At 41.1% G+C, this 26,027-nt stretch overlaps 1 protein-coding gene across 1 annotated transcript in view; it reads left to right on the top strand.

The window, feature by feature from the left end:
• The window catches only part of PAN2 (poly(A) specific ribonuclease subunit PAN2), a 616,232-nt gene that overhangs the window by 273,532 nt on the left and 316,673 nt on the right, over positions 1 to 26,027 (top strand). The window contains 2 exon segments of the mRNA XM_053705507.1: positions 1,871 to 2,018; positions 20,568 to 20,707. Of these exon segments, the coding sequence (XP_053561482.1) occupies positions 1,871 to 2,018; positions 20,568 to 20,707 (288 nt within the window).

Below are 26,027 nucleotides of genomic sequence, written 5' to 3' on the forward strand. Positions count from 1 at the left end.
GGCAAGTGCGGCATTTTATTGGTGCAATGCTTTGTCAGAGTTGGTTTTAAAGGAAACCCAGTTTGAGGAGATCAAAGATAGGATTAAGGCCCTCAAACTAGCCAATTCCTTTATTTCTGACGCAAACATGCAAGCTATTAGACTGGGAACCAAGATATCTGGCTTCACTGTTCTAGCCTGCAGGGCTTTGTGGCTGAAATCTTGGTCAGCTGATGTTATCTCAAAGTCCAAGCTTGTCGCTACCTTACAAGGGTAAGACCCTGTTTGGTCCTGTTCTGGCAGAGATAATTTTCTGAAATTACAGGTAGAAAAGGGTCTTTTCTACCACAAGACAAGAAGAATAGACCTAAGGGGTTTCAATTCTAATTTTCATTCCTTTTGTAACTTCAAAGGTCAAGTCTTCCTTTTCAAAGCCGGAGCAGTCCAAGTCCTCTTGGAGACGCAATCATTCTTGGAATAAGGGGAAACAATCAAAGAAGCCTTCACCTCAGATTGTCAGCATGAAGGGTCTGCCCCCAATCCAGTACTGGATCAAGTGGGGGGCAGACTTTCCTTGTTTCATCAAGCTTCGATACGTGATATCCCAGACCGTTGGACTGTGGACATAGTATCCCAGGGTTACAAAATAGACTTTGTCTTGTCCTCCCAGGGGCAGAGTTTTCCTTTTTAAGATTACCTGCAGACCAAGTAAAGAGAGGCATTCTTGAACTGCGTTCAGGACCTTTTCTCCCTGGGAGTGATTGTTCCAGTTCCACTAAGGGAACAAGGACTAAGATTTTATACATATCGGTTTGTGGTTCCCAAAAAAGAGGGAACATTTTGTCCCATTTTAGACCTGAAGTGTCAACAAATTTCTCAGGGTACCGTCCTTCAAAATGGAAACCATTCGTTCCATTCTCTTTGGTCCAAGAAGGTCAGTTCATGACGACCATAGACCTGGACACTTATCTTCTTGTTGTCATCCACAGGGGTCATCACAAATTCCTGAGATTCACTTTCCTGGACAAGTACTTTCAGTTTGTAGCTCTTTTGTTTGACTTGCCACAGCTCCCAGAATTTTTTCAAAAGTTCTGGGGGCTCTTTTGGCAGTCACCAGGTCTCAGGGAATCGCGGTGGCACCTTATCTGGACACGATCTTGGTTCAGACGCCATCTTTTAAACTAGCAGAATCTCATACAGAGATCTTATTGTCTTTTCTTAGTTCCCATGGATGGAAAGTGAATCTGGAAAACAGTTCCCTTGTTCCAGCTACAAGGGTGGTTTTCTTCGGAAGGAGAGCAGACAGAGAGCGTCTAATTCTAATAGCTCCTGCATGGCCTCGCAGGATCTGGTTTGCGGACCTAGTGAGGTTGTCGTCTCTTCTACCTTGGAGGTTACCTCTTAGGAAGGACCTTCTAACTCGGGTTCCTTTCCTCCATCCAAATCTCGTTTGTCTGAAGCTGACTGCTTGGAGATTGAACGCTTAGTTCTGGATAAGTGTGGGTTTTCTAAATCTGTCATTGATACTATGATGACAGATTTTGGTTTATTTAAATGCAGTCATAGCATTCAAATTTGTTTACAATTCATCTTAGAGAAAATCTTTTTTTTTTTTTTTTCTTTTGCATTTTTGTTTTTTTTCTGCTTGCAAATTTTTTATTTTTTTCTTAACTATTTGGCATGCTTAAAAATACATATGATTTGTGTGGGCAAGTTAAAGCAATGAAATATATTTAAACGAGTGAAAGTGTTGAGCTTGCTGCTCTTATAAGTTACATTTCATTGTGAGCTTTAAGTCAAATATGTTGCTTTATAGGGTATAAACAATCCCCAACCCGTAACCTTTGATATAATTATAACGGTGCCTCTTCATTTCTTTTTCTTTTCCTACAGCACATTTGCTTCTTCAGGGGGATCGGTTATTGGGCAACTATTTGGATGTGAAGTAGAAAACTGCAGCATGTGTCGTTGTGGCAAAGAAACTGTGCGCCTATCTACAACTCTGCTCTTCACCTTGTCTTACCCAGAGATTAGTAATGGTTTGTAAACCTGGTGTGAGTGTGTGTGTGCGTAGTGCTTCTGACATTCTCAGGAACCTTTTTAGAATTTAAAAATAGTACAACTTGTTTGGAATGCTTTTTCTGAAGAGGAACACGCATTTATTTTAGGAGTTGTAGTTCTTCTTTAACCCCTTAGCCCATATGGATGTAGATTTGCGTCATGTGGTACATAGCGCATCGTACTGCACGACGCAGATCTACATTCATAATGCTGGAAGCTCAAGCCGTCTCGGTTGTCAAGTGCCAACCAAGACTTGCTGTTTGTGGGCTTCCAGCATCTGTCTTCATATGGTAACTGAGAATGATCAGAAAATAAATATCGACGTGAGGGATGGGATGCTGTACTACAGAGAGTGGGGAGGCCCTACATAGAGATCGTAGGAGGGTGAGGAGGAACCCCCACACTACAGAAAAAATATTTAATAAATACAAATTTACAATAAACTGGGTACTGGCAGACAGCTGCCAGTATCTAAGATGGCTTTCACTAGTGGGAGGGGGGAGGGTTAAAGAGGTTTTGGAGGGATGAAGAGGGATCCCTACACTAAAAAAGAAAACTGAATACTGTTCTGCCAGAGTGTCTGTCAGTAGTACCTAGAATGGTGGTGAGGAGTGTGTGTGTGTGGGGGGGGGGGAGCTGTTTGGGAGGGGTCAGGTGGGAAGGTAATCCATACACTACAATATTACCCTTGCTAACTAATTAACCCCTTAACTGCCAGGAGTTTCAGAAGTGTGGGGCACAGCTGAAATTAGCAGCCTAATTACCAAAAAGCAATGACAAAGCCATGTATGTCTACTATTTCTGAACATAAAGGATCACAGAGAAGCATTTACAACCAGTTGTGTTTTGACTGCACATGTAGTATGTAAATAATTTCAATGAGAAACAGTTTTGTGATTTTTATTTATATATCTATCATATTTGGCAGTGAAATGGTGGCATAAAATATATAAAAAAGGGCCTAGATCATTACCTTTTGGTTGTCTACTTCTAAAATATATTTAATTTTTCATAGGTAAATTAAAAAATCAAAAGCTTTCTGTTTAAACGGAGTGATTGCAAAAATGCCTAAAATTCTCTGGTACTTTGCTACCAGGAATTTCAGAGAAAAATTTGTCCAACAACCAGCAAACTATATTCACAATAAAGATTAACCCCTTTGATTTCCTTGGCACTGTTTATGTACTTTTCTTGCTGTTAACTTCAATAAAAATACAGTAAAGCAAAGCTAAATGCACAGTAAATATTGCAGATTATTATGGACAGCCTGTTTAAAAAAAACAAAAAACAAGAGTTGGCATCCTATCTAACTGTGCACTTGGCAGCTGTTTGTCTTACATGTGCTTTATTAAAGGGACGTGAACCCACATTTCTTCTTTCGTGATTCAGAGAGAACAAGCAATTTACTTCTATTTACTTTGTTTAGTTCTCCTGGTATGCTTTCTTAAAAAGCATACCCATTTAGGCTCAGGAGCTGCTGATTGGTGGCTGCACATGTATGCTTTTTGTTATTGGCTCACCCATGTGCATTGCTGTCTCTTCAACAAAGGATACCAAAAGTATGAAGCAAATTTGATAATAGAAGTCAATTTTGACTGGGCGGAGCTCGGCCGTGCAGGCAAATGGCCGCAGCGTGAATCAGCTCCGTGCTGGGGAAAAAGACCCAGGACTATATACCTGCAAGAATCGCCTTACAAAGTGGTACACAGGCCCCTAAATATGTGGGGACACTAACCGCCATGGCATGAAGGCAATTTGAAATGCGACTTAGCTAAAAACGTACCGTTACTTAGCCGCAAAGGAAAAACGACCGCCGCCATATTGGAAAGGGCCGTGTGCGAGCCATGCGGACGCAGATACAGGAGCCCCTCTCAGACTCAGCTCATATATGGAGGTAAGCTGAAACAAATGAACCACAACACATAACGACCGCACAGTGGGATAAAGGGCCATTTATGTTATACTTCTTTTTCTGACGGTGCTAATATATAACGCCCACAAACTTAAAAGTTACCTCGAACGCATGCATGATTAAATGGGCCTCTCTATGATAGGAGAGGAGGGCATAAAGCACCGATCCGAAGACATAAGACCCTGAATAGCATTAACGTAACATGGTGTGGAGCGTACAACCTGCTCTCAGTAAATCATCACAAATGCACACCACATCTGACCGTAAACCTTTAATGGGGCATCACTAACAACTTGAATTATTAATATCTCCTCCTCCAAACAATAACCCTGGGAAAGGGCATACAGGTCAGCTGAACACTCTCTATTACTTAAGTAAAACATGACGACTAAACGCTTGAATAAAGGGGAGAAGCTCACGAAAAGCCAGACCAACGTGCCAGTTTCTGTGAGCACATTTTTTCAACTGCCAGACACAGCAGCCAACCCTGCACATCAGACTGCAAATACTACTGAGATCCCTCATGATTTATCAAGCGCTGCAGAATTACAGATAGCTACCTCTTATATTACACAACTAAAACAAGACATTGCTAACCTGCCATCAAAAGAGGACTTTGCCTCACTAAAGGCATTAATAACCAAAGAGCTTACCTCCATGAGAACTGACATAAACGCCTTAGGGTGCAGAGTAGAGGAAGTAGAAGACATGCAAACTACCATCTCTGAAATGGTGGGGAGCCTAGATACACATGCCAACGTTCAATCCTCACAAATAGAGACAATGCAAGAAAGAATTGAGGATCTCGAAAACCGCAGTCGGCGGTCTAACTTAAGAGTGAGGGGTATACCAGAGTCAATAAAAAGCTCTGAACTTAGAGAATATATGCAGAACCTCTTTCACCATCTGATGGGGGACCCAGATATACCTGATATGGAACTGGAAAGAGTACATCGGGCTCTGCGCCCACCTCCACCAACTGGTGCACCCCCTAGGGATGTTATCCTTAAATTTCTGAGATTCACTGACAGGGAGGAAATCTGGTCCAAATCGAGACAACTGAGGAAAATAATGTTTCTGGATCATACCCTACAAATTTACCCAGACCTATGCCCAAGCACTCTACAACGTAGAAGAGACGTCCGATTTATCACCACTGCACTACAAGAGAATGATATCAAGTATCGCTGGGGGTTTCCCTTTAGTTTGATGGTATCTAAGGAAGGCCAGATTCACACCTACAGAGGGCCTCAAGACCTGGAGTCCTTCTCTAAGGGCTTGGGCCTGTCAATCCAGCCGCCTCAACTATCTGAGAAGCCTCCTGACAAAACAGCTTCACCACCACATATCTTGGCAGGGACACAATGGCACAAAGTTGCTTATAAGAAGAGGAAAGACAGACTGAACTCATGATGTATTATTGAAGGACTTAATTGTCTCCCAAGGTCCATGGTTGGGTGAGATTGGTGTAAAAATTACTTGTCATGCCTTTATCTGTTGTTGTTTATTTTACATAAATTGTAGGTACCAACAACTGCACTTAGCACGAGGTGAGCACATTTCCTAGGGGAAAAAAAAAAAAAAAAGCCTTAACATGTGGCCTTACTACAATGATAACTGTAGGCATTCATTTGCTTGAACCGCCCACAAGGACAATTCTAGTGACTATATGAAGTAGTTATGTTATATGTATAGTTTTAACCTGTCATAACCAGGCCATTTCCATTGTGCAAAAATATATGAACCATGTTACTATTACCCGTTTATATCATCCTTTCAATGGATGTTAAATAATTCCACATCTGCCTGGGCCTAAGTACCCGGCTGACCCCACATCCTATTAGGATAACTGTTTTGCCGGAGGGACTATCCCTCAGTCGCTCCGGCGATGTGTTTACATGTTCTAATGTTTACTCGTTAACTTTTGTTTTTGTTACCTTTGATGTTTGTTTTTGTTTTACACATTGTTCTTACATAATCACACATACACCTTCTAATACCTGCATACTGACTTATATGGTATTGCTCCTCACTCTGACAACTACTCCCCATTCTCAACAGTTGGACACTAGCCCCACTACCAAGCGACAGATCGTGATCATACTGACATATAATGGCTCCCAATAACGCGCAGTTGCACATCATAACAGTTAATGCTAAGGGTCTTAATTCCCCAAACAAAAGAAGTATAGCTATTAAGGATTTTAAAGATAACAAGGGGGATATCATAATGCTGCAGGAAACCCACTTCCTTCACAAGAAAGAACCCAAAACCTTTAGTTACAAGTTTGGAGAGGCATACTTCGCATCGAACCATAGTAAAACTAATGGGGTGGGAATCTTAATTAAACGGGGTATACCCTTTACTCTATTTAGCTTAACACGAGATCGAGAGGGCAGATATTTAATCTTGACTGGCAAACTCTATGACACAATAGTCACAATGGCCTGTGTATATGCCCCTAACACCCAGCAAGACATCTTTTTCAAACGCCTTTCGGATGCCATACTTGAGATTAAAAGGGGTCTATTGATACTAGGAGGGGATCTTAATGTCTCCCTCAACACAGCATTAGACACATCAACTGGGCTCTCCTCAACACCAAACCGGGTTCTTTATAGAATCAAACAACATATTAGAGACCTAGCAGTACACGACACCTGGAGGATACATCACCCGGTAGACCGCCAATATACCTTCTCCTTTCCACACTCCCGATTTTCCCGCATAGACTACATCCTTTTAGACGTGTCCTGCTTGTCCATGGCAATAAGGTCGGCGATAACCCCCACAGGCTGGACGGATCACTCTATGGTGACCTGTTCTATTGAATGGCCTTCAGCTCCACACTCCACATTTCTTTGGAAATTAGACAATAATTTATTAGACCACCCACTATACCAAGAAAAAATAGAGAATCGTCTGCAGGAATGCTTTCAACTAAATGTAGCATCCATAGATGATTTTAGACTTATATGGGAGGCACATAAAAGCACACTTAGAGGGGATCTTATCAGCATACAGTCCCATAACCATAAACAACAGTGCACCGCACTACAGACCGCACTGAATAACATTACTATGACTGAGGAGAAACTTAAAAAAACACCGACAGACACAACATTGAAAAAGGATTTACAGACGCAGAGGGAAATAGTTGGCACCCTTTTAGACAGAGATTGCAAACTACTTGCACTCAAACTACAACAAACTTATTATGACAGTGATAACAGATGTAGTAGATTGTTAGCACGCAAATTGAAACGACGGACTCACCGCTCATATATTATGTCTATCAGTGGACCAGGGAAAGGCATGGTATACTCTACTTCTAGCATATCAGAGACATTTCGCACGTACTATGAGTCCCTCTACAACTTACCAACTGTTCCCCCTACTGACGCAACTAATATTAACCTCATAGAATCTTTCCTCAGGGACTTTGACATACCACAGATCAACCAGGAACAAAAAGAATCCCTTAATTCCCCCTTCAATATGAGAGAACTCCTATTGGCCATAAAAGACCTACCGACCGGAAAAGCCCCTGGCCCAGACGGCTTCACTAACTACTACTATAAAAAATACAGTAAGATTCTAGCCCCACACATGCTGACCCTCTTTAACTCCATCTCCGGTAAAGAACCATTCCTTAGCAATTCCCTTGCTGCACACATAACACTAATCCCAAAGGAAGGTAGGGACCACTCGAGAGTCGAGAACTATAGACCGATATCACTACTGAACACCGACGTGAAGATATATGCCAAGCTGCTGGCGACCCGGTTGAACGCCTTACTCCCAAATTTAATCCACGCTGATCAAGTGGGCTTCGTTCCCACAAGGGAAGCCAAAGACAACACTGTACGAGCCCTTAATTTGATAGATTATGTTAATAATCGCGGTGTTCCGACTGTGGTAATATCCACGGATGCTGAAAAGGCGTTCGACCGGGTCAACTGGCAGTTCCTCCGGGTGGTCCTTATGAGAATGGGCCTTGGCGAGACATTTGTAGATGGGGTATTTGCAATGTACCATTGTCCGACAGCTAGAATCCGGGTAAACGGATCTTTATCAGCCCCATTTGAGATATCTAACGGAACCAGGCAGGGATGTCCGCTGTCCCCGCTCCTGTTTGCCTGTGTAATAGAAATGCTGGCACTTAAGGTTAGACACACGGTAGACATTGAGGGAGTTGAGGTTAGGGGACATCAACATAAGATGCTTCTATATGCAGATGACGTGCTCTTTTTCTTGACGAACCCTAGACAATCTATACCAGGATTATTGAAACAGCTAGATGCATTTGGAAAGATTTCAAACTTTCTTATCAACCAGAATAAATCAGAAATCCTAAACATAAACATACCAGAAGGGGATTTAATACCTATCTCACGTATATGTACATTTAAGTGGCAAAAAAGCAAATTGAAATATCTAGGGATATTTTTAACCCCAAAGATTACCCAAATATTCGAGACAAATTTCCTACCACTTCAATCATCAATAGTATCCACCCTGTCTTCCTGGCGTAGAAAACCTCTATCCTGGATAGGCTGGATCAGCGCCATTAAGATGAGTATCCTGCCAAAAATATTATATATCATACAGACACTACCCATAGCCCTTCCACGCACTTTTCTTACGTCCCTGCAAACTAAAATATTTGAATTTATATGGAACAAACGACACGCACGGATCAATAGGAAAGACATGTATCAGACACTAGATAACGGGGGAATGGGGGTACCTGACCTCGTCGCATACTGGAAGGCCACACACTTACAGAGAATAGTGGACTGGTATACTAACTTTAACTTTAAAATCTGGGTTCGCCTCGAACATGACATAGCTGGTACATTGCACTTAGGCACAAGATGCTGGACACCATCAATTAATAGATCACCCCAGATATACGTCGCACACACAGTACAGGAGACCATGCTGATATGGGAAAAGATACTAGTAGAGCACCCCAACATCTCGTCCACCTACTCTCCCCTTACCTCTTTCATCTCTAATAAAGAATTCACCCCTGGCCTAGTAGCAAAGATAAAAAATGACACACAACCGGACAGGGAATTGATGATGTCACCTGGGTACTGAAACTCAGTTGTTCCCTAGAACGGCCCTAACCGAACAAGGCTTTAATTGTTTCAGAGATTGGTATTTTTATATGCAGTGTTACAATTACCTGTCAGGACATCCGCATAAAAGGAATATGTTGAGGCCACTAACGACATTCGAGTCCTTATGCCATAAAGAATCTCCTACAAAACACACCTTATCAATGATTTATGCACTACTGAAACAAAATTCACCAGGTCACACCCCTCACTTCATCAATAGATGGGGGGAGGAATTGGGAATTCAGATATCACACATTGACGCCTCTAAGATATTTATAGCCATTAAGAGATCTGCCACATCTAGTAACCTCATTGAGTTAAACCTGAAAATTCTCCATAGATGGTATCTTACTCCATCAAGATGCCAGAAAATATTCAGAGAAGCCTCCAACCTCTGCTGGAGGTGCCATGATCAAATCGGCCATATGGCACATATCTGGTGGCTTTGCCCTAAAATAACCCCAATGTGGGATGAAATCACAAAGGAAACATCAAAGTTACTAGATAAAGCCTTACCAGTAGACCCACTCTTGTGGCTGTTTCACATAGTCCCCAAAAAATTCACCTCAGAACAAACTAAATTATTTAACATAGCAAGTAACAGCATCAAGAAACTAATAGCCAAGAACTGGAAAAGTTCTATAATCCCGACCACTGCGCTATGGGTTCAGGAGTGCAATCGCACTATACAGCTAGAGGAATACCACTACCTTAAACAACGAAGGTTAGACAAGTACATACAGATTAAGATTTTATGGGAAGAATACTTGAGGAATAAGTTTGATACCAATAGGATATAAAACGCCAAAACATATGACACTAGATACTGACAGAAGAGGTGGAAACTGACCTTGAGATACTGGAGGGGGAAAACATGAGGGACAACAGGAAGCACAATGTGTTGTTTATGTTGTTTATTGGTTTAATATGTTACTATATGATTTATTGTTTATTACCTTTATCACTACATGCTTATTTGTTTACAGCATCGTATGTGTACAACCCACACAGCTGTAAAGCCATATTGAATTGTAACCCTAACAAAAGTGCATTTACGATGTATAACTTTCTTATCTGTAAAATAAAACTATTTTTGAAAAAAAAAAAAAAGTCAATTTTGAAAGTTGTATACAATTGTTGTATTCTCTATTTGAAAAATGTGGGTTTCATGTCTCTTTAAGATTATTTTTTTAAAGCAGTATATGATCTTCTTAGAACACATAGAATTACATAATTGAATACTTACAGAAGAGCAAAAATCAATATTTCTGTACAGCGGTTCTTAACTCAATAATTGGGTATGGAACTAAATCCCTGAATAATGTTACATGAAAATTGCTGTTAAATAAATGTAGCCACCAATCAGCACGTGCTACCCAGGGTACTGAACCAAAATGTTTTAAGCTTACATTGCTGCTTTTTCAAATAAAGATACCCAGAGAATGAAGAAAAAAATAGGAATAAACTAGAAAGTTGCTTAAAATTACATGATCTATCTAAATCATGAGAGAAACTATCCCTTTAACTATCACCATTATCACAATTCCTTTTTTGACTGCACAAAAAACGCAAAATCTCACTAGTTGTAACTAGATTGTGTATTTATGTAAATATAATGAAAATATTTGTCTAGCTATCCATGTGTAAAATGAAACCAAGATATGGAGGCATATTGGTCAATCTGTAATTGTAAAAAGGTTAAGAATCCCAGTGTTAGAGGTCTGCTGTAATTTTGCTACTTTGGTATGATTTTTAGGGCTAATTTTTACATTCTATATTTGTAAATCGGTATACTTGGTATGTCATTTCAGTGCTTTGTAATTTTGGTTGAGAATATATATATATATATAATTTTCTCTTGTAAGGTGTATCCAGTCCACGGATCATCCATTACTTGTGGGATATTCTCCTTCCCAACAGGAAGTTGCAAGAGGATCACCCACAGCAGAGCTGCTATATAGCTCCTCCCCTAACTGCCATATCCAGTCATTCTCTTGCAACTCTCAACAAGCATGGAGGTAGTAAGAGAGAAGTGGTATAACGTAGTTGTGTTTTTTTTCTTGAGACCAGGGATTCTCGCCTCTGGTGGCTATCTCGGGTCCATCTGTCCAAGGGAATGACCTTTCGCAGGCCAGATTGGACAATTGTAATGACAGATGCCAGCCTTCTAGGCTGGGGTGCAGTCTGGAACTCTCTGAAGGCTCAGGGATCGTGGACTCGGGAGGAGACACTCCTTCCAATAAACATTCTGGAACTGAGTGATATTCAATGCTCTTCAGGCTTGGCCTCAGCTAGCGACAATGAGGTTCATCAGATTTCAGTCGGACAACATCACGACTGTGGCTTACATCAACCATCAAGGGGGAACAAGGAGTTCCCTAGCGATGTTAGAAGTCTCAAAGATAATTTGCTGGGCAGAGATTCACTCTTGCCACCTATCAGCTATCCATATCCCAGGTGTAGAGAACTGGGAGGTGGATTTTCTAAGTCGACAGACTTTTCATCCGGGGGAGTGGGAACTCCATCCGGAGGTGTTTGCACAATTGATTCATCGTTGGGGAAAACCAGAACTGGATCTCATGGCGTCTTGCCAGAACGCCAAGCTTCCTTGTTACGGGTCCAGGGACCCCAAGGCAACGCTGATAGATGCTCTAGCAGCGCCTTGGTCCTTCAACCTGGCTTATGTGTTTCCACCGTTTCCTCTGCTCCTTCGTCTGATTGCCAAAATCAAGCAGGAGAGAGCATCAGTGATCTTGATAGCGCCTGCGTGGCCACGCAGGACTTGGTATGCAGATCTGGTGGACATGTCATCCTTTCCACCATGGACTCTGCCGTTGAGACAGGACCCCTTCTAAATCAAGGTCCTTTCAACCATCCAAATCTAATTTCTCTGAGGCTGACTGCCTGGAGATTGAACGCTTGATTTTATCAAAGCGTGGTTTCTCCGAGTCAGTCATTGATACCTTAATTCAGGCGCGAAAGCCTGTCACCAGGAAAATCTATCATAAGATATGGCGTATATATCTTTATTGGTGTGAATCCAAGGGCTACTCATGGAGTAAGGTCAGGATTCCCAGGATATTATCTTTTCTCCAAGAAGGATTGGAGAAAGGATTGTCAGCTAGTTCCTTAAAGGGACAGATTTCTGCGCGGTCTATTCTTTGGCACAAGCGTCTGGCGGATGTTCCAGACGTTCAGGCATTTTGTCAGGCTTTAGTTAGAATCAAGCCTGTGTTTAAACCTGTTGCTCCACCTTGGAGCTTAAATTTGGTTCTTAAAGTTCTTCAAGGGGTTCCGTTTGAACCTCTTCATTCCATAGATATCAAACTTTTATCTTGGAAAGTTCTTTTTTTGATAGCTATTTCCTCGGCTCGTAGAGTTTCCGAGCTATCTGCCTTACAATGTGATTCTCCTTATCTGATCTTCCATGCAGATAAGGTAGTTCTGCGTACCAAACCTGGGTTTTTACCTAAGGTGGTATCTTACAAGAATATCAATCAGGAGATTGTTGTTCCATCATTGTGTCCTAATCCTTCTTCAAAGAAGGAACGTCTATTACACAATCTTGACGTGGTTCGTGCTTTAAAGTATTATTTACAAGCTACTAAAGATTTTCGTCAAACATCTGCTTTGTTTGTTGTCTATTCTGGACAGAGGAGAGGCCAAAAGGCTTCGGCAACCTCTTTCGTTTTGGCTAAGAAGCATAATCCGCTTAGCCTATGAGACTGCTGGCCAGCAGCCTCCTGAAAGGATTACAGCTCATTCTACTAGAGCTGTGCCTTCCACATGGGCCTTTAAAAATGAGGCTTCTGTTGAACAGATTTGCAAGGCGGCGACTTGGTCTTCGCTTCATACCTTTTTCAAAATTCTATAAATTTGATACTTTTGCTTCTTCGGAGGCTATTTTTGGGAGAAAGGTTTTACAGGCAGTGGTACCTGCCTTGTCCCTCCCTTCATCAGTGTACTTTAGCTTTGGTATTGGTATCCCACAAGTAATGGATGATCCGTGGACTGGATACACCTTACAAGAGAAAACATAATTTATGCTTACCTGATAAATTTATTTCTCTTGTGGTGTATCCAGTCCACGGCCCGCCCTGTCATTTTAAGGCAGGTATTTTTTAATTTTAAACTACAGTCACCACTGCACCCTATGGTTTCTCCTTTCTCTGCTTGTCTTGTCGAATGACTGGATATGGCAGTTAGGGGAGGAGCTATATAGCAGCTCTGCTGTGGGTGATCCTCTTGCAACTTCCTGTTGGGAAGGAGAATATCCCACAAGTAATGGATGATCCGTGGACTGGATACACCACAAGAGAAATAAATTTATCAGGTAAGCATAAACTGTTTTTTCTCTTGTAAGATGAGTCCACGGATTCATCCATACTTGTGGGATATTCTCCTTCCTAACAGGAAGTGGCAAAGAGAGCACCCACAGCAGAGCTGTCTATATAGCTCCTCACTTAGCTCCGCCCCCAGTCATTCTCTTTGCCTGCTTAACTGCTAGGAAGGGTAAAGTGAGTGTGGTGACAAAAATGTTAGTTTTTATTTTCTCAAGCAAAAGTTTATTTTAAATGCTACCGGTGTGTACTATTTACTCTGGCAGAAAAGGGATGAAGATTTCTGCAAGGAGGATGATGATCTTAGCACTTTGTAACTAACTTCCACTGCTGTTCTCACAAGGGCTGAAGAGTACAGGAAAACTTCAGTTGGGGGAACGGTTTGCAGGCTAAACTGCATTGAAGTATGTTCAGTCTATTTTTTTTCTAGACACACTGTTATTTCTAGAAAAGGCTGGCAATATCCCCATGAGGGAAGGGTAAGCTGTATTCAGACACTTAGTAGGAATCCCAGCTTGCATAAAGGGCTCATTAATTACTGGTGACACTGATAGGAAAAAACGTTTTTGTTTTTATTACAAATAAAACGTTTTTTGAGGGACTTTAAGGGGTCTTTGTGGCTTGTTTAAGGGTTATTAACCCACATGGCTAGTTTAGGAAGCACTCTGTGTTTCTTTTAGTCCCCATAACATCAAGTGAGGTGGGAGGGGCCTATTTTCGCGCCTCAGTTGCGCAGTTTGTTTTCCTCAGAGACATCCAGCTACTTCTCCAGTGGTTCCTACTACTGTGTTTGAGGCCTGTAAAGAAGTTTTTTTTCCCCCACAAATCGTTCCTAAAGGGCAGGTAGGCGCCACAGCAGAGCTGTGGCAAGGTGCTGAACGTTTTTTTACCGTTTTTGACGTTTTGTCAATCCGGTTTTTACATTAAGGGGTTAATTGTTTATTTGCATAGTTGTGCAAAGTTACTAAGGCTTTATGATGCTACTGTAAAAATTTCGTTGAGTTTACTGCTTTTTTACACTGTTTTGCAGAGTTTGTGCAGCTTTTTTTCTCTTAAAGGCACAGTACCGTTTTTTTTGTAAAGTGTTATTTGCTTTGATTAAAGTGTTTTCCAAGCTTGCTTGTTACATGCCTGTTTAACATGTCTGACACCAAGGAAAATCCTTGTTCAATGTGTTTAGAAGCCATTGTGAAACTCCCTCTTAGAATGTGTCCCACTTGCACTGATATATCTTTAAATTATAAAGAGCATATTTTAGCACTTAAAAATATTGCAGTAGATGATTCTCAGACAGAAGGAAATGAGGGTTTAACATCTAGCTCTCCCCATGTGTCACAACCAGTAACGCCCGCACAAGTGACGCCTAGTACCTCTAGTGGGTCGAATTCAGTTACTTTACAAGACATGGCCACAGTTAGGAATACAACCCTCACAGAGGTTTTATCCAAACTGACTGGTTTACAAGGAAAGCTTGACAGCTCTGGGTTAAGAACAAATGCTGAGCCGCCTGACGCTTTAGTAGCCGTATCCGATATACCCTCACAATGCTCTGAAGTAGGGGTAAGGGATTTGTTATCTGAGGGAGAAATTTCTGATTCAGGAAAGATGCTGTCTCAGACAGATTCTGATATGATGGCCTTTAAATTTAATCTTGAACACCTCCGCTTATTGCTCAGGGAGGTATTAGCGACTCTAGATGATTGTGACCCTATAGTGGTCCCAGAGAAATTGTGTAAAATGGACAAATACTTAGAGGTTCCTGTTTACACTGATGTTTTTCCAGTCCCTAAGAGGATTGTGACTTGTTACTAAGGAGTGGTATAGACCAGGTATTCCGTTTGCTCCCCCACCTGTTTTTAAGAAAATGTTTCCCATATCTGACACCATGCGGGACTCGTGGCAGGCAGTTCCTAAGGTGGAGGGAGCTATTTCTACTCTGGCTAAGCGTACAACTATACCTATCGAAGACAGTTGTGTTTTCAAAGATCCTATGGATAACAAATTAGAGGGTCTCCTGAAGAAATTTTTTGTTCATCAAGGTTTTCTTCTCCAGCCTATAGCGGGCATTGTTCCTGTAACTACTGCAGCTGCTTTCTGGTTCGAGGCTCTAGAAGAGGCTCTTCAGATGGAGACTCCATTAGAGGATATTATGGACAGAATTAAGGCCCTTAAGTTGGCTAATTCTTTCATTACAGATGCCGCTTTCCAACTGGCTAAATTAGTGGCAAAGAATTCAGGTTTTGCCATTTTAGCACGCAGGGCGTTATGGCTCAAGTCCTGGTCTGCTGATGTGTCATCAAATCTAAACTTTTGAACATCCCTTTCAAGGAAAGACCCTATTCGGGCCTGAACTGAAAGAGATTATTTCAGACATCACTGGAGGGAAAGACCATGCCCTCCCTCAGGATAAAATAAATAAAATGAGGACCAAACAAAATAATTTTCGGTCCTTTCGGAACTTCAAGGGTGGTCCCGCTTCAGCTTCCCCTGCTGCAAAGAAAGAGGGGAATTTTGCCCAATCCAAGTCAGTCTGGAGACCTAACCAGGCTTGGAACAAGGGTAAACAGGCCAAGAAGCCTGCAGCTGCCTCTAAGACAGCATGAGGGGTAGCCCCGATCCGGGACCGGATCTAGTAGGGGGCTCTCTTTCTCTTTTTCTCTTTCTTTCTTTCTTTCTTTCTTTCTTTCTTTCTTTCTTTCTTTCTTTCTTTCTTTCTTTCTCTCTTTCTTTCTTTCTCTCTTTCTTTCTCTCTTTCTTTCTCTCTTTCTTTCTCTCTTTCTTTCTCTCTTTCTTTCTCTCTTTCTTTCTCTCTTTCTTTCTCTCTTTCTTTCTATCTCTCTTTCTGTCTCTCTTTCTTTCTCTCTTTCTCTCTTTCTTTCTCTCTTTCTTTCTCTCTTTCTTTCTCTCTTTCTTTCTCTCTTTCTTTCTCTCTTTCTTTCTCTCTTTCTTTCTCTCTTTCTTTCTCTCTTTCTTTCTCTCTTTCTTTCTCTCTTTCTTTCTCTCTTTCTTTCTCTCTTTCTTTCTCTCTTTCTTTCTCTCTTTCTTTCTCTCTTTCTTTCTCTCTTTTTCTTTTTCTCTCTCTTTTTCTCTCTCTTTTTCTCTCTCTTTTTCTTTTTCTCTCTCTTTTTTTTCTCTCTTTTTTCTCTCTTTTTCTTTTTCTCTCTCTTTTTTTCTCTCTTTTTCTCTCTTTTTCTTTTTCTCTCTCTTTTTTTCTCTCTTTTTCTCTCTTTTTCTTTTTCTCTCTCTTTTTTTCTCTCTTTTTCTCTCTTTTTCTCTCTCTCTCTCTTTCTCTCTCTCTTTTTCTCTCTCTCTTTTTTCTCTCTCTTTTTCTCTCTCTCTTTTTCTCTCTCTCTTTTTCTCTCTCCTCTTTTTCTCTCTCTCTTTTTCTCTCTCTCTTTTCTCTCTCTCTTTTTCTCTCTCTCTTTTTCTCTCTCTCTTTTTCTCTCTCTCTTTTTCTCTCTCTCTTTTTCTCTCTCTCTTTTTCTCTCTCTCTTTTTCTCTCTCTCTTTTTCTCTCTCTCTTTTTCTCTCTCTCTTTTTCTCTCTCTCTTTTTCTCTCTCTCTTTTTCTCTCTCTCTTTTTCTCTCTCTCTTTTTCTCTCTCTCTTTTTCTCTCTCTCTTTTTCTCTCTCCAATCCTGGATCTCAAACGTCTCAGAGTACCATCATTCAAGATGGAAACCTTTTGGACTGTTCTACCATTGATCCAGGCGGACTTAAAGGATGTGTATCTTCACATCCCTATTCACAGAGATCATCATCAATTTCTCAGATTCGCCTTTCTGGACAGGCATTACCAGTTAGTGGCCCTTCCCTTCAGGTTGTCCACGGCTCCCAGAATTTTCACAAAGGTGCTAGGGTCCCTTTTGGCGGTTCTAAGACCGCGGGGCATAGCAGTGGCGCCTTATCTAGACGACATCTTGATTCAGGCGTCGACTTTCCAGCTAGCCAAGTCTCACACGGACCTTGTGTTGGCTTTTCTGAGAGCTCATGGGTGGAAGGTGAACATAAAAGAGTTCTCTCTTCCCTCTCAAGAGTTTCCTTCCTAGGGACTCTGATAGACTCGGTAGAAATGAAAATATTTCTGACGGAGGTCAGAAAATCAAAACTCAACCACTTGCTGAGCTCTTCATTCCATTCCTCAGCCATCAGTGGCTTAGTGTATGGAGGTAATCGGACTCATGGTAGCGGCAATGGACATAGTTCCTTTTGCCCGCCTACACCTCAGACCACTGCAACTATGCATGCTCATAGTAATGACAGATGCCAGCCTGCTAGGCTGGGGTGCTGTCTGGAAATCCCTGAAAGCACAGGGCTTATGGTCTCGGGAGGAAACTCTCCTCCCGATAAACATTCTAGAACTGAGAGCGATATTCAATGCGCTTCAGGTGTGGCCTCAGCTAGCTGCGGCCAAATTCATCAGATTTCAGTTGGACAACATCACGACTGTAGCTTATATCAATCATCAAGGAGGAACACGGAGTTCTCTAGCGATGATGGAGGTAACCAAAATAATCCGATGGGCGGAGGATCACTCTTGCCATCTCTCAGCAATCCATATCCCAGGGGTAGAGAACTTGGGAGGTGGATTTCCTAAGTCGTCAGACTTTTCATCCGGGGGACTGGGAGCTCCATCCGGAGGTATTTGCCCAGCTGACTCGGCTATGGGGCACACCAGAATTGGATCTGATGGCGTCCCGTCAGAATGCCAAACTTCCTCGTTACGGGTCCAGGTCCCGGGATCCCCAGGCGGTACTGATAGATGCTCTAGCAGTGCCCTGGTCCTTCAATCTGGCCTGTGTATTTCCACCGTTTCCTCTCCTCCCACGTCTGGTTGCCAGAATCAAGCAGGACTTGGTATGCAGACCTAGTGGGCATGTCATCTGTTCCACCATGGACTCTGCCAATGAGGCAGGACCTTCTAATCCAAGGTCCATTCAAGCATCCAAATCTAATTTCTCTGCGTCTGACTGCTTGGAGATTGAACGCCTGATTCTATCAAAGCTTGGTTTCTCTGAGTCGGTCATTGATACCCTGATTCAAGCTAGAAAGCCTGTCACCAGGAAAATCTATCATAAGATTTGGCGCAAATATCTTTTTTTGGTGTGAATCCAAGGGTTACTCATGGAGTAAGGTTAGGATTCCTAGAATATTGTCTTTTCTCCAAGAAGGATTGGAGAAGGGATTATCAGCTAGTTCCTTAAAAGGACAAATATCTGCTTTGTCTATTCTTTTACACAAACATCTGGCAGATGTCCCAGATGTTCAAGCGTTTAGTCAGGCTTTAGTCAGGATCAAGCCTGTATTTAAACCCGTTGCTCCGCCATGGAGCCTAAACTTAGTTCTTAAAGTTCTTCAAGGGGTTCCGTTTGAACCTATGCATTCCATACATATTAAGCTTCTATCTTGGAAAGTTCTGTTTTTAGTAGCTATCTCTTCGGCTCGAAGAGTTTCTGAGTTATCTGCTTTACAGTGTGACTCACCTCACCTCACCTTACCTTGTTTTCCATGCAGATAAGGTGGTTTTGCGTACCAAACCTGGGTTTCTTCCTAAGGTTGTTTCTAATAGGAATATCAATCAGGAGATTGTTGTTCCTTCACTGTGTCCTAATCCTTCATCAAAGAAGGAACGTCTGTTGAACAATCTTGATGTGGTTCGTGCTTTAAAGTTCTACTTACAAGCAACTAAAGATTTCCGTCAAACATCTTCATTGTTTGGTGTTTATTCTGGTAAATGGAGAGGTCAAAAGGCCACGGCTACCTCTTTCCTTTTGGCTGAAAAGCATAATCCGTTTGGCTTATGAGACTGCTGGCCAGCAGCCTCCTGAAAGAATTACTGCTAATTCTACTAGAGCAGTGGCTTCCACATGGGCTTTTAAAAATGAGGCTTCTGTTGAACAGATTTGTAAGGCGGCGACTTGGTCTTCGCTTCATACTTTTTCCAAATTTTACAAATTCGATACTTTTGATTCTTCGGTTGCTATTTTTGGGAGAAAGGTTCTACAAGCAGTGGTGCCTTCTGTTTAAGGTCCCTGTCTTGTCCCTCCCTTCATCCGTGTCCTAAAGCTTTGGTATTGGTATCCCACAAGTATGGATGAATCCGTGGACTAGATACATCTTACAAGAGAAAACATAATTTATGCTTACCTGATAAATATATTTCTCTTGTGATGTATCGAGTCCACGGCCCGCCCTGTTTATTTAAGACAGGCAGTATATTTTTATTTAAAAAAACTAAAGTCACCACTGCACCCTATAGTTTCTCCTTTTTTCGGTCGAATGACTAGGGGGTGGAGCTAAGGGAGGAGCTATATAGACAGCTCTGCTGTGGGTGCTCTTTGCCACTTCCTGTTAGGAAGGAGAATATCCCACAAGTATGGATGAATCCGTGGACTCGATACATCACAAGAGAAATACATTTATCAGGTAAGCATAAATTGTTTTTTTATTTTGTTCCATCACACTAAAAATGCAAATCCGTTTGTGGAGCATTGCTTGTTAGACTTTTTATAAAACATTAAAGGGACAGTCTACACCAGAATTTTTATTGTTTAAAAAGAAAGATAATCCCTTTTATTACCAATTCCCTAGGTTTGCACAACCAACAGTTATATAAATGCACTTTTTACCTCTGTGATTACTTTGTATCTAAGCCTCTGCAAACTGCCCACTTATTTCAGTTATTTTGACAGACATCAATTTTAGCCAATCAGAGCTGGCTCACCTGAACTCAAAGTGCGTGAGCACAGTGTTACCTATATGACACACATGAACTAACACCCTCTAGTAGTGAAAAACCTTCAAAATGCCCTTAGAGAAGAGGCGGCCTTCAAGGGCTTAGAAATTAGCATATGAACCTCCTAGGTTTAGCTTTGAACTAAGAATACCAAAAGTACAAAGCAAAATTGGTGATAAAGGTAAATTGGAGAATTGTTTAAAATTACATTCTCTATCTGAATCATGAGAGTTTATTTTGGACTAGACTGTCCCTTTTAATTCTATACCAGTGTAGTTCCTTGAAAGACTCAATCAATGCTAATTGTTTCATTGTAGCAGTTCATTTTTATACATTCTTTATTTTGTCACTATCACATTCTGTTATGTCTTGAGTAATTCTTCTCCTGCCATTTGCTGTTTTGCCTTTTTAGATAAAGCTCCTGTTGAATTTGATTTTGTGGAGGTTTTGAGAAGAAGCATCTGTCTGGAGCAGAACACCCAGGCATGGTGCGAAAACTGTGAGAAGTACCAGCCCACGGTATGTGCTGGCGATATCAGACTACTACTTAAATAATTAATCTTTAAACTTAGTAAAAGCAGCCCTAAATATTTTTAACACACAGGACCAGTTAAGAAAATGTAGTAATTATATTAATGAAAGCAAAAACATATTACATAAAACATTGTGTTAAAGTACCATTTACATATGTATATATAGAAGTGCTAAACCTAAAGTGCTTCTTCGTGTACCCAAAAAAACAGCTAGAAAATGTTAACTAATTGGAGACTGTAATGTTTATTTTGCAGACGAGGAGAATTTCTGTTTTACAGATCAGAAATTCTGTAGTAGGAGCCAGATTCCAAATAAATTCAAAGTTCTATCCTTCTGCACATTATGACAGTGCTTGTAGGGGAGGTGAATAAAGTGGTTTGTACTCTTGTCTGTGGCTTACAGAAACCTTTATTCACATAAGAGAAGGTTTACATGCAATTAATATTTTACATATTTATGTGTAAGTGTATTATGGGCTAGATTACAAGTTTAGCGGAAAATATTGCTTCTGCAAAGAGTTATTTGCGCTCATCTTAGTGATACTAGTGCACACAAATGTGCGCTGGTATTACAAGTGAGGTGCAAGGTAAACGCAACCTCGCATTCGCCTTACATGGAAGCATTGTGCTCACGCGAGTGTGCTTTCAAAGGCTCCAATGGGAGCCTCTATTTATTATGCTGCCAGACACAGCATGAGAACTAGCGCAGCAAAGGGGGTAAATTGCGCAGCAATGGGCATCAATTTTAAGTATATATGAATATATACATATTTGTGTCAACACGTATATGTATTTAAAAGTATTTTTATATATATATATATATATATATATATATATATATATATATATATATATATATATATATATATATATATATATATATACACCCCTCACTTTTTTGTAAATATTTTGTTTTTTATATTTTCATGAGACAACACTGAAGAAATTACACTTTGCTACATTGTAAAGTAGTGAGTGTACAGCCTGTATAACAGTGTAAATTTGTTGTCCCCTCAAAATAACTCAACACACAGCCATTAATGTCTAAACCATTGGCAACAAAAGTGAGTACATCCCTAAGTGGAAATGTCCAAATTGGGCCCAAAGTGTCAATATTTTATGTGGCCAAATATTTTTCAGCACTTCCTTAACCCTCTTGGGCATAGAGTTCACCAGAGCTTTACAGGTTGCCACTAGAGTCCTCTTCCACTCCTCCATGACGGCATCACGGAGCTGGTGGATGTTAGAGACCTTGCGCTCCTCCACCTTTCGTGTTGAGGATGCCCCACAGATGCTCAATAGGGTTTAGGTCTGGAGACATGCTTGGCCAGTCCATCACCTTTACCCCCAGCTTCTTTAGCAAGGCAGTGGTCGTCTTGGAGGTGTGTTTGGGGTCGTTATCATGTTGGAATACTGCCTTGCAGCCCAGTCGCCAAAGGGAGGGGATCATGCTCTGCTTCAGTATGTCACAGTACATGTTGACATTCATGGTTCCCTCAAATTTTAGTCCCCAGTGCCGGCAGCACTCATGCAGGCCCAGACCATGACACTACAACCACCATGCTTGACTTTAGGCAAGACACACTTGTCTTTGTACTCCTCACCTGGTTGCCACCACACACACTTGAAACCAAGATAAAACTTATTTGGTTCAGATGGTGTCATCGGCCCACAGGACATGGTTCCAGTAATCCATGCCCTTAGTCTGCTTGTCTTCAGCAAACTGTTTGCGGTCTTTCTTGTGCATCATCTTTAGAAGAGGCTTCCTTCTGGACGACAGCTATGCAGACAGTTTGATGCAGTGTTGTGGCGTATGGTCTAAGCACTGACAGGCTGACCCCCCACCCTTCAACCTCTGCAGCAATTCTTTCAGCACTCGTACATCTATTTCCCAAAGACGACCTCTGGATATGACGCTGAGCAAGTGCACTCAACTTCTTTGGTCGACCATGGCGAGGCCTGTTCTGAGTGGAACCTGTACTGTGAAACCGCTGTATGGTCTTGCCCACCGTGCTGCTGCTCAGTTTCAGGGTTTTGGCAATCTTCTTATAGGCCATCTTTATATAGAGCAACAATTCTTTTTCTTTCATGTAATTGGCAAGAGTCCATGAGCTAGTGACATATGGGATATACAATCCTACCAGGAGGGGCAAAGTTTCCCAAACCTCAATATGCCTATAAATACAACCCTCACCACACCCAATATTCAGTTTTACAAAGCTTGCCTCCTATGGAGGTGGTGAAGTAAGTTTGTGCTAAGATTTCTACATTGACATGCGCTTCTCAGTATTTTCAAGCCCGATTCCTCTCAGAGTACAGTGAATGTCAGAGGGATGTGAAAGGAGTATCACCTATTGAATGCAATGGTTTTCCTCACGGGAGATCTATTTCATAGGTTCTCTGTTATCGGTCGTAGAGATTCATCTCCTACCTCCCTTTTCAGATCAACAATATACTCTCATTTACCATTACCTCTACTGATAACTGTTTTAGTACTGGTTTGGCTATCTGCTATACAGGGAGTGCAGAATTATTAGGCAAGTTGTATTTTTGAGGATTAATTTTATTATTGAACAAAAACCATGTTCTCAATGAACCCAAAAAAACTCATTAATATCAAAGCTGAATAGTTTTGGAAGTAGTTTTTAGTTTGTTTTTAGTTATAGCTATTTTAGGGGATATCTGTGTGTGCAGGTGACTATACTGTGCATAATTATTAGGCAACTTAACAAAAAAACAAATATATACCCATTTCAATTATTTATTTTTACCAGTGAAACCAATATAACATCTCAACATTCACAAATATACATTTCTGACATTCAAAAACAAAACAAAAACAAATCAGTGACCAATATAGCCACCTTTCTTTGCAAGACCACTCCAAAGCCTGCCATCCATGGATTCTGTCAGTGTTTTGATCTGTTCACCATCAACATGCGTGCAGCAGCAACCACAGCCTCCCAGACACTGTTCAGAGAGGTGTACTGTTTTCCCTCCTTGTAAATCTCACATTTGATGATGGACCACAGGTTCTCAATGGGGTTCAGATCAGGTGAACAAGGAGGCCATGTCATTAGATTTTCTTCTTTTATACCCTTTCTTGCCAGCCACGCTGTGGAGTACTTGGACGCGTGTGATGGAGCATTGTCCTGCATGAAAATCATGTTTTTCTTGAAGGATGCAGACTTCTTCCTGTACCACTGCTTGAAGAAGGTGTCTTCCAGAAACTGGCAGTAGGACTGGGAGTTGAGCTTGACTCCATCCTCAACCCGAAAAGGCCCCACAAGCTCATCTTTGATGATACCAGCCCCAAACCAGTACTCCACCTCCACCTTGCTGGTGTCTGAGTCGGACTGGAGCTCTCTGCCCTTTACCAATCCAGCCACGGGCCCATCCATCTGGCCCATCAAGACTCACTCATTTCATCAGTCCATAAAACCTTAGAAAAATCAGTCTTGAGATATTTCTTGGCCCAGTCTTGACGTTTCAGCTTGTGTGTCTTGTTCAGTGGTGGTCGTCTTTCAGCCTTTCTTACCTTGGCCATGTCTCTGAGTATTGCACACCTTGTGCTTTTGGGCACTCCAGTGATGTTGCAGCTCTGAAATATGGCCAAACTGGTGGCAAGTGGCATCTTGGCAGCTGCACGCTTGACTTTTCTCAGTTCATGGGCAGTTATTTTGCGCCTTGGTTTTTCCACACGCTTCTTGCGACCCTGTTGACTATTTTGAATGAAACGCTTGATTGTTCGATGATCACGCTTCAGAAGCTTTGCAATTTTAAGAGTGCTGCATCCCCCTGCAAGATATCTCACTATTTTTGACTTTTCTGAGCCTGTCAAGTCCTTCTTTTGACCCATTTTGCCAAAGGAAAGGAAGTTGCCTAATAATTATGCACACCTGATATAGGGTGTTGATGTCATTAGACCACACCCCTTCTCATTACAGAGATGCACATCACCTAATATGCTTAATTGGTAGTAGGCTTTCGAGCCTATACAGCTTGGAGTAAGACAACATGCATAAAGAGGATGATGTGGTCAAAATACTCATTTGCCTAATAATTCTGCACTCCCTGTATGTGGATGGGTGTCTTTCGGTAAGTGTTTTTATTACTTAAGACACCTCAGCTATGGTTTGGCACTTTATGCATTAATATAAAGTTCTAAATATATGTATTGTACTTATATTTGCCATGATTCAGGTTCATGTATTTCTTTTTTACAGACTGTCAGTTTCATATTTGGGGAAAATGAACATATTACATTTTTTTTTCTTACCTGGGATTTAAAATTGACTTCATTTTTCTTTGCAAATTGCGGGCAGGATGAGGCCCGCGGGTGCGCCAAATGCTAGACTTTATTGCGTCATTCTTGGCGCAAGATTTTTTTGACGCAAGTTCGTAATTTCCGGCGTCATAGTTGACGCAGAGTTCCTTGCACAAGGTTGCGTAATTAGTGACGCGAGTGTTCGGACGTTGTTGGCGCCAAATTTTTTTTAGTTACGTTGTGCGTCATACTTGGCGCCAAATTTTTTCATTATTTTTTCACCCCATTGCTATTTGCCTCTTGCCTTTTTCTATGTTAGAAGGCTATGCTATTTGGATTTTTTCCCATTCCTGAAACTGTCATATAAGGAAATTGATAATTTTGCTTTATGTTTTTTCTTTTACATTTTGCAAGATGTCTCAATCTGATCCTGTCTTAGAAGTATCTGTTGGAACTTTGCTGCCTGATATCGATTCTCCCAAAGCTAAGTGCATTTGTTCTAAACTTGTGGAGACTATATCTCCGATGTCATTTGCAATAGTTGTCATGATAAACTTTTACATGCAGATAATGTGTCCATCAGTAATGAGTATCTACATTGCCGGTTGCAGTTCCTTCAACTTCTAATGTACATGAGATACCTATGAATTTTAAAGAATTTGTTACCGATTCTATTCAGAAGGCTCTGTCTGCTTTTCCGCCTTCTAATAAACGTACAAGGTCTTTAAGACTTCTCATAAAGTTGATGAAATTTTAAAGGACCGACAACATAATGGAATTATCCTCCTCTGATGAGGATCTATCTGATTCAGAAGATCCTTCCTCAGATATTGACACTGACAATCTACTTATTTAAAATGGAGTATATTCATTCTTTGTTAAAAGAAGTGTTAATTACTTTAGATATTGAGGAAACTAGTTCTCTTGATATTAAAACTAGTAAACGTTTAAATTCTTTTTATAAACCTCCTATGGTTACTCCAGAGGTTTTTCCTATTTCTGATATGATTCTAAGGAATGGAATAAGCCGGGTACTTCTTTTATTCCTTCTTCAAGGTTTAAAAAATTGTAT

The sequence above is a fragment of the Bombina bombina genome, chromosome 3 (assembly GCF_027579735.1).
Source record: "Bombina bombina isolate aBomBom1 chromosome 3, aBomBom1.pri, whole genome shotgun sequence".
NCBI classification, from domain to species: domain Eukaryota; kingdom Metazoa; phylum Chordata; class Amphibia; order Anura; family Bombinatoridae; genus Bombina; species Bombina bombina.